Source organism: Camelina sativa, chromosome 19 (genome assembly GCF_030686135.1).
Source record: "Camelina sativa cultivar CO46 ecotype springtype chromosome 19, ASM3068613v1".
NCBI classification, from domain to species: domain Eukaryota; kingdom Viridiplantae; phylum Streptophyta; class Magnoliopsida; order Brassicales; family Brassicaceae; genus Camelina; species Camelina sativa.
Window position 1 is genome coordinate 22,566,019 of NC_141898.1, and position 12,349 is coordinate 22,578,367.

At 39.4% G+C, this 12,349-nt stretch overlaps 1 protein-coding gene across 1 annotated transcript; it reads left to right on the plus strand.

Moving 5' to 3' along the window:
• Window positions 1-11,529: 11,529 nt before the first annotated feature.
• On the plus strand, window positions 11,530-12,024 carry LOC147920854 (secreted RxLR effector protein 161-like). Its single transcript, XM_087501259.1, has 2 exons — window positions 11,530-11,588; window positions 11,670-12,024. The coding sequence occupies exons 1-2, from the start codon at window positions 11,530-11,532 to the stop codon at window positions 12,022-12,024; spliced, it is 414 nt and encodes a 137-aa protein (XP_087357385.1).
• Window positions 12,025-12,349: the final 325 nt, after the last annotated feature.

Below are 12,349 nucleotides of genomic sequence, written 5' to 3' on the forward strand. Positions count from 1 at the left end.
TCCCATATAGATTTTCCTAGCAATGAATTATAATAGCTAACAATTCCTTACGGCTTTGCTAGACATGGGATATATGGCTGAAATCAAAGCGAGAACTCACTACAACCTCTCTGGATAATGTGGCATATATGGAAGTCAAAAAACAAATTTCTATTTGAAAGTTATAATGATCTACCACAGAACATAGTGCACCGAGCTCACAGTGATGTTCACGAGTGGCTACTTCAAAATCCAGCTGGCACATCAAAACCTTCAGGTCAACACCATGCAACTTGGAGAACTCCAACGACATCAATGGTTAAATGTTATTATGATGCGGCTTTTGATAAATACACTAATCAAGTGACAGGAGGATGGATTGTTAGAGATAAAGATGGCATATCAAAGGGCTGGGGATCAGTAAAGTTGGGCACAACAACTACTCGTTTAGAAGCTGAAGCAAAAGCTCTCTTGGCGGCAATGCAACAATCATGGACCAAAGGACTCACATCAATTTGTTTTGAAGGTGATTGTCAACTACTAAATAAGATACTATACAACCAACACCTTCATATCTCGATTGAACGAATCAACGAAGACACCAGATTGTGGGAAACACGCTTTAACTATTTACATTTTGCTTTTACTAAGAGATGTTGTAATTCAATTGCACACCTTCTAGCAAGATATGCAATTATTACGTTGAATTTTTTGGAATATGTCATATATCAAAGCTGGCTCTATCAATATTGTTTAAATAAGTATATAGAGATGGATTCTTTACTTCAAGTCTTTTTTTTCTTTCTAAAAATACCACAAACACAAAACTGGATTTTAAAATACAACAATCACAAAAAAAATTAACGGATTTGATCAAAAAGTTCTAATGAATAAACATGTTTTTTTCATATTCTTATTTTTTTAATAAACTTAAAATACAATTCCCCTAGGGTGAACCTTTGTATTCACCCCATCTCCTCTCAACCAATCAGACTGTTTTATCTAACATTTTATTTAAAAATAAATCAAATTAAATTAAAAAGCAAAATAAAATAAAGAAACAAATTCTGTATAGTTTTATTTAAAGAAAGTTAAATATTGGCTTGGTTTAGATTTTACAATTAAATGTGGTTCTATATCGGTTTGGGTTTATAAATGAGAATTAGTGATATGATCGTGGCCAGCAAAGAGACAGAAGCTGCAGAGAAACCGTAGATCGTGGGAAGGATCACTCGTTCAAGAGCTAAGGAGATGGCCAAAGAAGCTCATTCACTCATAGCTGACGGGTCATTCAATCTACCGAGGATCCAAGTCTTCAACATATCCACCCTGAAGACTTCACCCGGTAATGATAACTAGATAACTTAGGTATGAAGTTTGTACTCTTTTTCCCATAGCTGAATTTTGTCCCAATAGGTTTTCTCGGTATGGTTTTTAATGAGGCAAATGGATCACTACGTCGAGTTATCTAGAAGTCATTACCAATGGGGAATAATGTACAAGTCACCATGACTTCTGTACTAATACAAGTGACTTCTGTACTACTACAGATCACCTAGACGCTTCGTTGTTGTCTTATTTCCTTTACACGCCTTGTTGTTTTATTTTGAGCTTCCTGTTGTTTGGAGTGTCGAGCCTTAGGGTTGATTATAAAACCCAAAAGCGACGCCTCCTTGTTTGGTAGCGAAGAAGTTTTATGTAACAAGTATTGTTGAATCTTTCTTCTCTCAATCCGAACTCGTGAATGCGTTCATGATTCCGAGTTTCTAAACACTTTGTGATTAAAAAACTCTTCACTTTATTTTCGAATCCATATAACCATCTAACACTTCTCACCATCGAATCATTGCTTTTCTCTCTCGAACATCACCTGCCGTCACTCGCAATCCACTTGTGCATCATCACCATCAATTCATGTCGCCTCTTACCTGTCATCAGCCTCCATCAGAGTTTCATCCTAGGGAGTTCGTATTATGTGGTATCAGAGCCAACTCTGAGCCAAAGGCTGAGCGATTCTAAACCCTAATCTCGTTTTGTGTTGTTTTGATTTTTTTCATTTGTTTAATTCTTTGTTGTGTTAGTCTCTGCTGTTTAAGCTTTCGTTGTGAGTCTTGTTTAGTTTTAGGATTTGTTTTTTTTTGTTGTTCGTTTGTGTCTAGATTACGAGTCTTAGAGTTTATTTTGTTCTTTCACTCAAGGAACGTTTTATTTCGAGTTTTCTTCTTTATTTTGCAGGTACAATGGAGCTTTCTCCAGAAGCTATGGAAGCTTTGAACCAAGCCATGGCTAAGCAAATAACAGAAGCAAACAAGACAATGTCTACTCAGTTCCAGCAACAGATGGAGCAGCTCAATAACAAGTTTGAGAAGCAGATCAAAGATATAGCTCAAGCCACTAGCGCTTCAGATCAGAGTTCTTCAGAACCGCCTAGTCCTAATGAGGCTCTCCGCTTAGCTAAAGGAAAGGTACACGTGGGAGCTTCTTCCAAACATACACGGATCAGAACAGCTAAGTCACCTACTGGGGGAAGAGAGACTTGTTTCAATCAGAGAAGAAACACTCAAAGCACAGAAAGAGAGCATCGAAGAACTGGTAGAGATCCTACACGCCCACGACGAGCTGAACAAGTAGCTGGGCATCGAATATACTTTGATACAAATAGAGAGTATTCAGAAGAAGAGGAAGCCTCAGATCATAGCCAAGAGACAATGAGGAGAAACAGAAACAGAGATCACAGCAGGGATTATGATCCTTTGAGGCAGCAGCTGAATCATCTCAAGATTCAGTATCCTTCGTTCCATGGTACCAATGATCCAGAGACTTATCTAGACTGGGAAAGGAAGATGGAGTCGAACTTTCAAGTTCAAGGTACCTATGAGTTGAACAAGGTGAAGATAGCCATATCTGAATTCAATGGCTATGCTTTGTTGTGGTGGGAGCAGTTGGGACTCACTAGACATCGACAGAGAGAGCCTGCTATCACTACATGGGAACAGTTAGTCACGCAGATGAGAAAGAAGTTTGTGCCTACACACTACCAGAGAGAGATTCTTAACAAGCTGAGGCGTCTCACTCAAGGCACTAAGTGTGTAAGAGACTACTATCAGGAGCTGGAAACGCTTATGATCAGGGCTGATCTGGGAGAAAGTGAAGACATGGTTATGTCTAGGTTTCTTGGAGGTTTGAACAGAGAGATTCAAGACAAGATAGAGCTGCAGAACTATGAAGATGTGCAAGAAATGGTACATAAGGCAGAGCTAACTGAATCACAGATGAAGAGAAAGGGAGTGAGGTCAACGTTTACGCCTAACATTCCCAAGCCAAGAGAGTTCAGTAAACCCGCCTTCACCAAGGACAGCAAACCCGCGACAGCCACAGTCAAAGAGGAAGTTAAGACCGATTTCAAGCCCAAGAGTAGCACCTCTACAAGTCATATCAGGTGTTTCAAATGCCAAGGGATGGGGCATTATTCCAGAGACTGTCCTAACAAGAAGATGTTTCTTCTTCAAGAAGGAGGAGAGATTGTGCCTGTAGACAGTTCAGAGAGTGAACCAGAGTCTGATTTAGGTGAAGAAGGTGAACCAGTAGTCATGAGAGAGATGTTAGTAGCACGCAGAGCTTTAAGTGTTCAGACTCATCCAGATGATCGAGGGCAGCTTGAGAATCTCTTCCACACCCGGTGTATGGTTCAAGACAAGGTCTGCACCTTGATCGTTGATGGTGGTAGTTGTACTAATGCTGCTAGTGAAGAGATGGTACAGAAGCTTAATCTCAAGACCACTTCACATCCAAGACCCTATCAGCTACAGTGGTTGAATAACAAAGGAGCTTTAACAGTTTCACAGCAAGTGGTAGTGAAACTCACAATTGGGAAGTACGAAGATGAGCTGCTTTGTGATGTGATTCCGATGAAGTCCAGTCATATTCTTTTGGGAAGACCATGGCAGTTTGACAGAAGAGTGTTTCATGATGGCTACACCAACAGGCAGTCATTTGAGTTCAAAGGACGCAAGGTCACTCTTCTACCACTTATACCCAGCGAGATCTACAAGGATCAGCTTCACATGAACCGCAAGGATACAGAGAAAGTGTCTCACAGCCTATACATCAATCACAGTGAGTTCAATAAGCTATTTGACCCAGAGATGACCACATTCATGTTGTCTACAAAGAGACACTCGCTAGTACCAAGCCAGCAGAAGAGCTTCCACGCGAGATGAAGGAGATTATAGAGGAGTACAAGGATGTATTTCCAGAAGAGATACCTCCAGGCTTGCCTCCAATACGTGGGATAGAGCATCAGATCGATTTGGTACCAGGTTCAGCTCTACCGAACAGACCAGTTTACAGAACCAATCCTGTAGAGACTAAAGAGCTGCAGAAACAAGTAGAAGAGTTGATGAACAAGGGACACATCAGAGAGAGCCTCAGTCCATGCGCAGTGCCAGTCTTGCTCGTACCAAAGAAAGATGGTTCATGGAGGATGTGTGTTGACTGCAGAGCTATTAACAATATCACAGTGAAGTACAGACATCCGATCCCGAGATTAGATGACATGTTGAACGAGCTATGTGGGTCAACAGTCTTCTCAAAGATCGATTTGAAGAGTGGGTATCATCAGATCAGAATGAAGGAAGGAGATGAATGGAAAATAGCTTTCAAGACCAAGGAAGGGCTCTACGAATGGCTAGTCATGCCGTTTGGTCTCACCAATGCTCCTAGCACCTTCATGCGTTTAATGAATCATGCTCTCAGACCTTTCATTGGCGTCTTCGTGGTTGTGTACTTCGACGACATCCTCATCTACAGCAAAGGTCTAGAAGAACACTTAGAACACATCCGCCAAGTTCTAAATGTTCTTCATTCTCAACCCCTCTTTGCTAATTTTTCTAAATGTTCGTTTTGTACTACTGAGGTTGTCTCTCTACGCTTTGTTGTCAGTGCAGAAGGAGTTAGAGTGGACAATGAGAAGGTCAAGGCTATTAAGGAGTGGCCAACACCCAAAAACGTGGCAGAAGTCAGGAGCTTTCATGGACTAGCAGGATTCTACAGGCGATTTGTCCAAGACTTCAGTACTATTGCAGCACCACTTACAAAAGTTATCAAGAAGGATGTAGGATTCAGATGGGAGGAAGCACAAGAGAAGGCGTTTTCAGCCTTAAAAGAGAAGCTTATCACTGCCCCTATTCTCTTACTTCCTGATTTTATGAAAACTTTTGAGATTGAATGTGATGCCTCCAGAGTGGGTATAGGTGCTGTTTTGATGCAGGATAGGAAGCCAGTAGCTTACTTCAGTGAGAAGCTAGGAGGATCGACGCTAAACTATCCTACATATGACAAGGAGCTGTACGCCTTGGTTCGGGCTCTTCAAACGTGGCAGCATTACCTGTGGCCAAAGGAGTTCATTATTCATACTGATCATGAGTCCTTGAAGCATCTCAAAGGACAACAGAAGCTCAACAAGAGACATGCCAGATGGATGGAGTTCATAGAGACTTTTCCCTACACGGTTAAATACAAGAAAGCTAACTTGTTTTTCAGGGAAGTAGTACGTCTGCATGGAATACCTCAAGTAATCGTTTCAGACCGAGATACTAAGTTTCTAGGACACTTCTGGAGAACACTATGGGCTAAACTCGGAACCAAGCTATCATTCTCAACCACATGTCATCCGCAAACAGATGGGCAAACCGAAGTGGTGAACAGGACGCTATCCACACTCCTCAGGACCTTAGTGAAAAGCAATCTCAAGTCATGGGAAGAATGTTTACCACACGTAGAGTTCGCATATAATCACGCTAAGCATTTTGCTACTCTATTCTCTCCTTTTGAAATTGTTTATGGTTTTAATCCACAATCACCTCTAGACTTGATTCCTTTACCTTTAAGTGTGAAGTGTAGCTTTGATGGCAAAGAAAAGGCTGAACAGGTCAGGAGGATACATGCTAAAGCTAAGGAGAACATAGAGAAAAGAACCAAGCAGTACGAGAAACATGCGAACAAGGGCAGAAAGGAGATCGTTTTCAAAGAAGGAGACTTGGTGTGGATTCATCTACGCAAGGATAGGTTCCCAGAAGAGAGGAAAAGCAAGCTTCTGCCACGAGCTGATGGTCCATTTGAAGTCATCAAGAAGATCAACGACAACGCCTACCAGATTGTTCTTCAAGGTAAGTATAATATATCTTCAACATTCAATGTTTCTGACTTGCTTCCTTGAGGACAAATCCTTTTGAAGAGGGGGAGGATGATATGATCGTGGCCAGCAAGGAGACAGAAGCTGCAGAGAAACCGGAGATCGTGGGAAGGATCACTCGTTCAAGAGCTAAGGATATGGCCAAGGAAGCTCATTCACTCATAGCTGACGGGTCATTCAATCTACCGAGGATCCAAGTCTTCAACAGATCCACCCTGAAGACTTCACTCGGTAATGATAACTAGATAACTTAGGTGTGAAGTTTGTACTCTTTTTCCCATAGCTGAGTTTTGTCCCAATGGGTTTTCTCGGTATGGTTTTTAATGAGGCAAATGGATCACTACGTCGAGTTATCTAGAAGTCATTACCAATGGGGAATAATGTACAAGTCACCATAACTTCTGTACTAATACAAGTGACTTCTGTACTACTACAGATCACCTAGACGCTTCGTTGTTTTCTTATTTCTTTTACACGCCTTGTTGTTTTATTTTGAACTTCCTGTTGTTTGGAGTGTCGAGCCTTAGAGTTGATTATAAAACCCAAAAGTGACGCCTCCTTGTTTGGTAGCGAAGAAGTTTTATGTAACAAGTATTGTTGAATCTTTCTTCTCTCAATCCGAACTCGTGAATGCGTTCATGATTCCGAGTTTCTAAACACTTTGTGATTAAGAAACTCTTCACTTTATTTTCGAATCCATATAACCATCTAACACTTCTCACCATTGAATCATTGCTTTTCTCTCTCGAACATCACCTGCCATCACTCGCAATCCACTTGTGCATCATCACCATCAATTCACGTCGCCTCTTACCTGTCATCAGCCTCCATCAGAGTTTCATCCTAGTGAGTTTGTATTAATTAGGGTTTAGATTTTATAATTAAAACGAAAGTATATGTCGGTTTGGGTTTAGAAATGAGGTGGTTATATGTCGGTTTAGGTTTACAAATGAGATTGTTAGGGTTTAGATTTTACAATTAGAATGAAATTATATGTCGGTTTGGGTTTACAAATGAGATGGTTAGAGTTTAGATTTTACAATTAGAACAAAATTATATATCGGTTTGGGTTTACAAATGAGATGGTTAGGGTTTAGATTTTACAATTAGAACAAAATTATATATCGGTTTGGGTTTACAAATAAGATGGTTAGAATTTAGATTTTACAATTAGAACAAAATTATATATCAGTTTGGGTTTATAAAAGAGCGATTTAAGTTTCTAATTCTATAATAATGTATCATATTTTATTTCTTTATTTTATAAAGGGGTGAATGAAGAGGTTCACCCTTAGGGGTGAACCCAAGTATTGCTGTGGGGGGTATTGGTTGAAGATTAAAGAGAATTTTAGTGACTTTATGTTTCTTAAAATCTTGTTGATTTTTAAAATCATAGTAAATTAAAAAGTAAAAAATGAAGGATTCTAAGAGATTGTTTAGGAAGTTTTTTAAAATATTGCTGATTTGTTTTTCCTAATCTTGTAAATCTTTCAAACTCTCTGAAAAAAAAAAAAAAAAAAAAGAGGGAGAGGGGCTCGTAGGAGGACATGTTGGAGGTCATCTATCTTACAAAATCGTTGGTAAGGAATTTTCAAAAGGGTTAATTCTGTTTCTTTAATCTCTTGAGTCTTGTTAGTCAAATCTGATTTTGTATGATGAACTTTTGCAGAGAGAGATAGAACAGCTAAAATCTCTTCTCAAGTCCAGAAAATTACATCCCAGTGTCAGGAGAATCTCAAGTTACCCTATTCAAAAGAATAACAAAAAGTCATGGACTCTATGATTCACAGTCTCTCTATTTTATGAAAGAGTTTTCATGACTTTGTTATGAAAGAAATGATATAAAATCCTAAACCAATAACATAATATTTGAAATAACGGGTATTGCTTAGAGGGTAAGCTCTAGGATGGTGTAGGAATAATAGAGAGAAGATAATGGTTAGCAAGTTTGATTGGACAATGAAGAAGCATATATAGAGACCAGAGAGAATGGTTAGTGATTTCAAGGATAATGATACTGTGCAAGGAAAGGGAAGGTTGGGAAAGGCCAAGAAAGTTTTAGGAATCATGGAGAGTATTGGACCTAGGTAAACCTAACATTGACACTTGCAACACTCTTGGTTCAGAGGGGGGGGGGGGGAATTGTTTCTTGATGCCTTTTCAGTTACATTCAAAAGGACTGATATATGAATTTCGTTTTCACCCTTTTACTGTAGACCACTTCTACTTGATCCCACACTTTTAAAGCCTGGCCGGCTTGATCGTGTCATGATGTAGTACATTTCGAGAACCTAACAGTTCTTTCTAGAAAGGTTAGTACTCCTTGTAGTCTCTCTCTCTCTCTCTCTCTCTCTCTCTCTCTTGAGTGCTAGAGAAGTGTTTGATTAAATGGTTAAGCACTGTGTTTCGCTAAATGCAAAAACATTCTGTTGGTTTAAGCTTGAGAAGAACTTAAAATAGATAGGCAGAGAATTCCTAATCGAGTTATGATTAGTGAATTGATAAGGATCAAACTCTATTTGGTGTTATCTAAGATATAGGTGTTTCCTAGTAGTACTAGAGAGAATCTTTGAAGACGAAGAACCACAAGAAGAACATAGCAAGATGATGTATGCTAACACTGTTTCTAACGTTGATACACAAGCTAATCAACATCAGCATGAGTACAATAGAAGCTACAGAGGAAGAGACAGAGGAGGAAGATTCTCCTATAGAGGAAGAGGACGTGGACGTAACGGAGGAAGAGATCCCTCGCAAGTTACATGTTTCAGATGTGACAAGATGGGGCATTATGCAAGCAGTTGTCCAGCTCGTTTGATTAAACTACAGGAAACTCAAGAAGTAGAGAAGGATACAGAAACTGCAGATGAGCTCATGTTGCACGAAGTAGTTTTTCTCAATGAAAAACGATGTGTACCTACCAAATTCAAAACAAACACAGATGGGGACAACGTTTGGTATCTTGACAATGGGGCAAGCAATCATATGACTGGAGATAGAAGATACTTTGACACACTTGACTTAATGGTCACAGGAAAAGTTAGATTTGGAGATGACTCTCGTATTAATATTAAAGGCAAAGGGACAGATGACTCTCGTATTAATATTAAAGGCAAAGGGACAATAGCCTTTGTTGATCTGAATGGAAAACCAAGAAAGATGATTGATGTCTACTATATTCCGGGGTTGAAAAGTAATATAGTTAGTCTTGGTCAAGCCACATAAGCTGGATGTGACGTTCAATTGAAGGATGGATACTTAATAATGAGAGACCGTGAAGGAAAACTTCTTGTGAAAGCACATAGATCACTAAACAGACTTTACAAGGTTCGAATGGGATTGAAGGATAATACATGTCTTTATCTAACAGAAATAAGTGGTGCAGGAAAGTGGCTCGCACATATGGGTCATGTGAACTTTGACACATTGAATACTATGATTTACAAGAAGATGGTTCATGAAGCCCCAAGGTCTGCACTTGAGAATGCACTCTGTAGTTCTTGTTTGCTTGGTAAACAAAAGTGACGAGTCTTTCCACAGGCAACATCGTATCGGGCAACGAAGAAGCTTGAGCTTATACATGGTGATCTCTGCGGTCCGATTACACCAAGTACAAGTTCTGGAAAATGATATGTTTTTGTCCTTATAGATGACTTCTCCCGATACATGTGGACGATCTTGCTACAAGAGAAAGGAGATGCTTTTCAGAAATTTAAAAGCTTCAAAATAATGATAGAAAAGGAGACAGAGAGCAAAATACAAACCTTGAGAAGAGATAGAGGGGGAGAGTTTGTATCCAATGAATTTAGAAGCTTTTGTGAGGAGAATGGCATTCATGGAAATCTTACAGCACCTTATACACCGCAGCAAAATGGTGTAGTGAAAAGGAGATGGAGATGGAGATGGCAAGAAGTATCTTAAAACACATGTACATGCCTAACTACATGTGGGGAGAAGTTGTAAGACACTCAACCTATGTCTTGAATAAAGTGGCAACACGGTCTCTTAAGGATAAAACATCGTATGAATTATTTAGAGGTAAGAAGCCAAATTTTGATCACATTCGTGTTTCGGCTGCATCAGATACTCAAAAGTTGACTCTCCACATCTTAGGAAGCTGGATGACAGAACTCTCATCCTTGTTTACCTAGGAACAGAACCTGGATCAAAGGCCTATCGATTGTTTGACCCTCTCACAAAGAAGATCATTGTTAGTAGGGATGTTATTTTCGATGAAACAAAAGGATGGCACTGGAATGGTGTTGATACTATGAGAAATAGTAATGAAAGCTTTAAGATTATGATTGGTGGATTTGGGAATAATGGACTTCAAGATGATGTCGAAGGATCAGAGATATAATAAATTGATGAAAACAGAGGAGCATCGGAGAATAATGAGGACAGTGAAGAGATAAACGAGCATGATTGCACACCTGAAAGATTGCCTCCGGTTATGTTAAGAAGGTCCCAGAGAGAGAGACATGTTCCAAAATATCTTGAGGATTACGTTCTTTTAGTTGAAGAAGAAGGAGAGATGCTGCTATTAAGTTTGAACAATGAACCGAGAAACTTTCAGGAAGCAAAGGACTCAAAAGAATGGATACACGCTTGGATAGAAGAAGTTGGTTAATTGAAAGGTTGAAAACATGGGATCTTGTTGATTTGCCAATTGGAGCAAAACCAATTGGACTTAAATGGGTGTTTAAACTAAAGAAAAAATCAGATGGAAGTATCAACAAGCACAAAGCTAGACTTGTTGCAAAAGGATATGTACAACAATGTGGAGTTGACTTTGAGGAGGTTTTTGCTTCAGTGGCAAGGATTGAAAAAATTAGATTGCTTATTGATCTTGCAACAGCATATGGATGGGAGATACATCATCTTGATGTTAAGACAGCCTTTCTGCATGGTGAGCTCAAGGAAACAGTTTATGTCTCATAACCAGAAGGTTTTCAAAAGGCTGGAAGTGAAGAGAAGGTTTACAAGTTGAACAAAGCACTGTATGGTTTGCGTCAAGCACCTAGAGCATGGAACAACAAGTTGAACACAATTTTGCTAGGATTGCGTTTTGTTAAGTGCTCAAAGGAGCCATCGGTATATCGCAAGGAAGTTGGTGAGAATTTGCTAGTCATTGGTGTTTATGTTGATGATTTATTTATGACAGGCACAAATTTGAAGATTATTAATGAGTTCAAGAGAGAGATGTCATCAAAGTTTGAGATGAGTGATTTAGGCAAGCTGACATATTACTTGGGAATCGAAGTGTTACAAGAGGAATAATTTTGAATCAAACTTGTTATGCTCAGAAGATTCTTGAAGAAGCAGGGATGAGACACTTCAATTTGGTACATACACCAATGGAGATTGGCCTGAAATTCTCTAAAGCTGAGAATGAGAAAGAGATCAATGCACCAATGTACATGAAAAATGTGGGATGCCTTCGCTGTTTACTCCATACACGACCTGATCTATCTTTTTGTGTTGGAGTTCTAAGCAGGTATATGCAAAGTCCTAGAGAATCTCATGGAGCAGCTATGAAACAATGTTTGAGGTATTTGAAAGGAACTACAAATCTCGGATTAACGTTTGGGAGAACAAAGATACCGAAACTGATAGGATACAGTGACAGCAGTCACAACGTTGATCCATATGATGGCAAAAGCACTTCCGGACATATCTTTTACTTAGGAGAGAGTCAGATAACTTGGTGTTCACAGAAGCAAGATGTTGTAGCCTTATCTTCTTGTGAGGCTGAATTCATGGCTGGAACAGAGGCAGCAAAACAGGTCATCTGGTTACAAGAACTGCTTAGTGAGGTTACCGGAGCTCCATGTGAGAAGGTTACAATATGACTCGACAATCAGTCTGCAATTGCATTGACAAAGAATCATGTATTTCATGGTCGGAGTAAACACATAAATAGGCGATTCCACTTTATAAGAGAGTGTGTCGAGAGTGGATTGATCGATGCTGAACATGTACCGGGAAGTGAGCAAAAGGCAGACATATTAAAAAAGGCACTAGGGAGGATTAAGTTCAAGGAGATGAGAGATCTCATTGGTGTGAGTGAAGTGAAGAGTGAGGTCAAGCTTAAAGGGGAGAATGTTGGTTTAAGCTTGAGAAAACTTAAAATAGAAAGGCAGAGCATTCCTAATGGAGTTATGATTAGTGAATGGA

Excerpts from the sequence above, each read along its gene's own strand:
- LOC147920854 (XM_087501259.1), top strand. The coding sequence starts at position 11,530 with ATGGAGATTGGCCTGAAATTCTCTAAAGCTGAGAATGAGAAAGAGATC. Across the intron at positions 11,589-11,669 it reads AAAGAGATCAATGCACCAAT|GTATATGCAAAGTCCTAGAG; the intron begins GTACATGAAAAA and ends AGTTCTAAGCAG.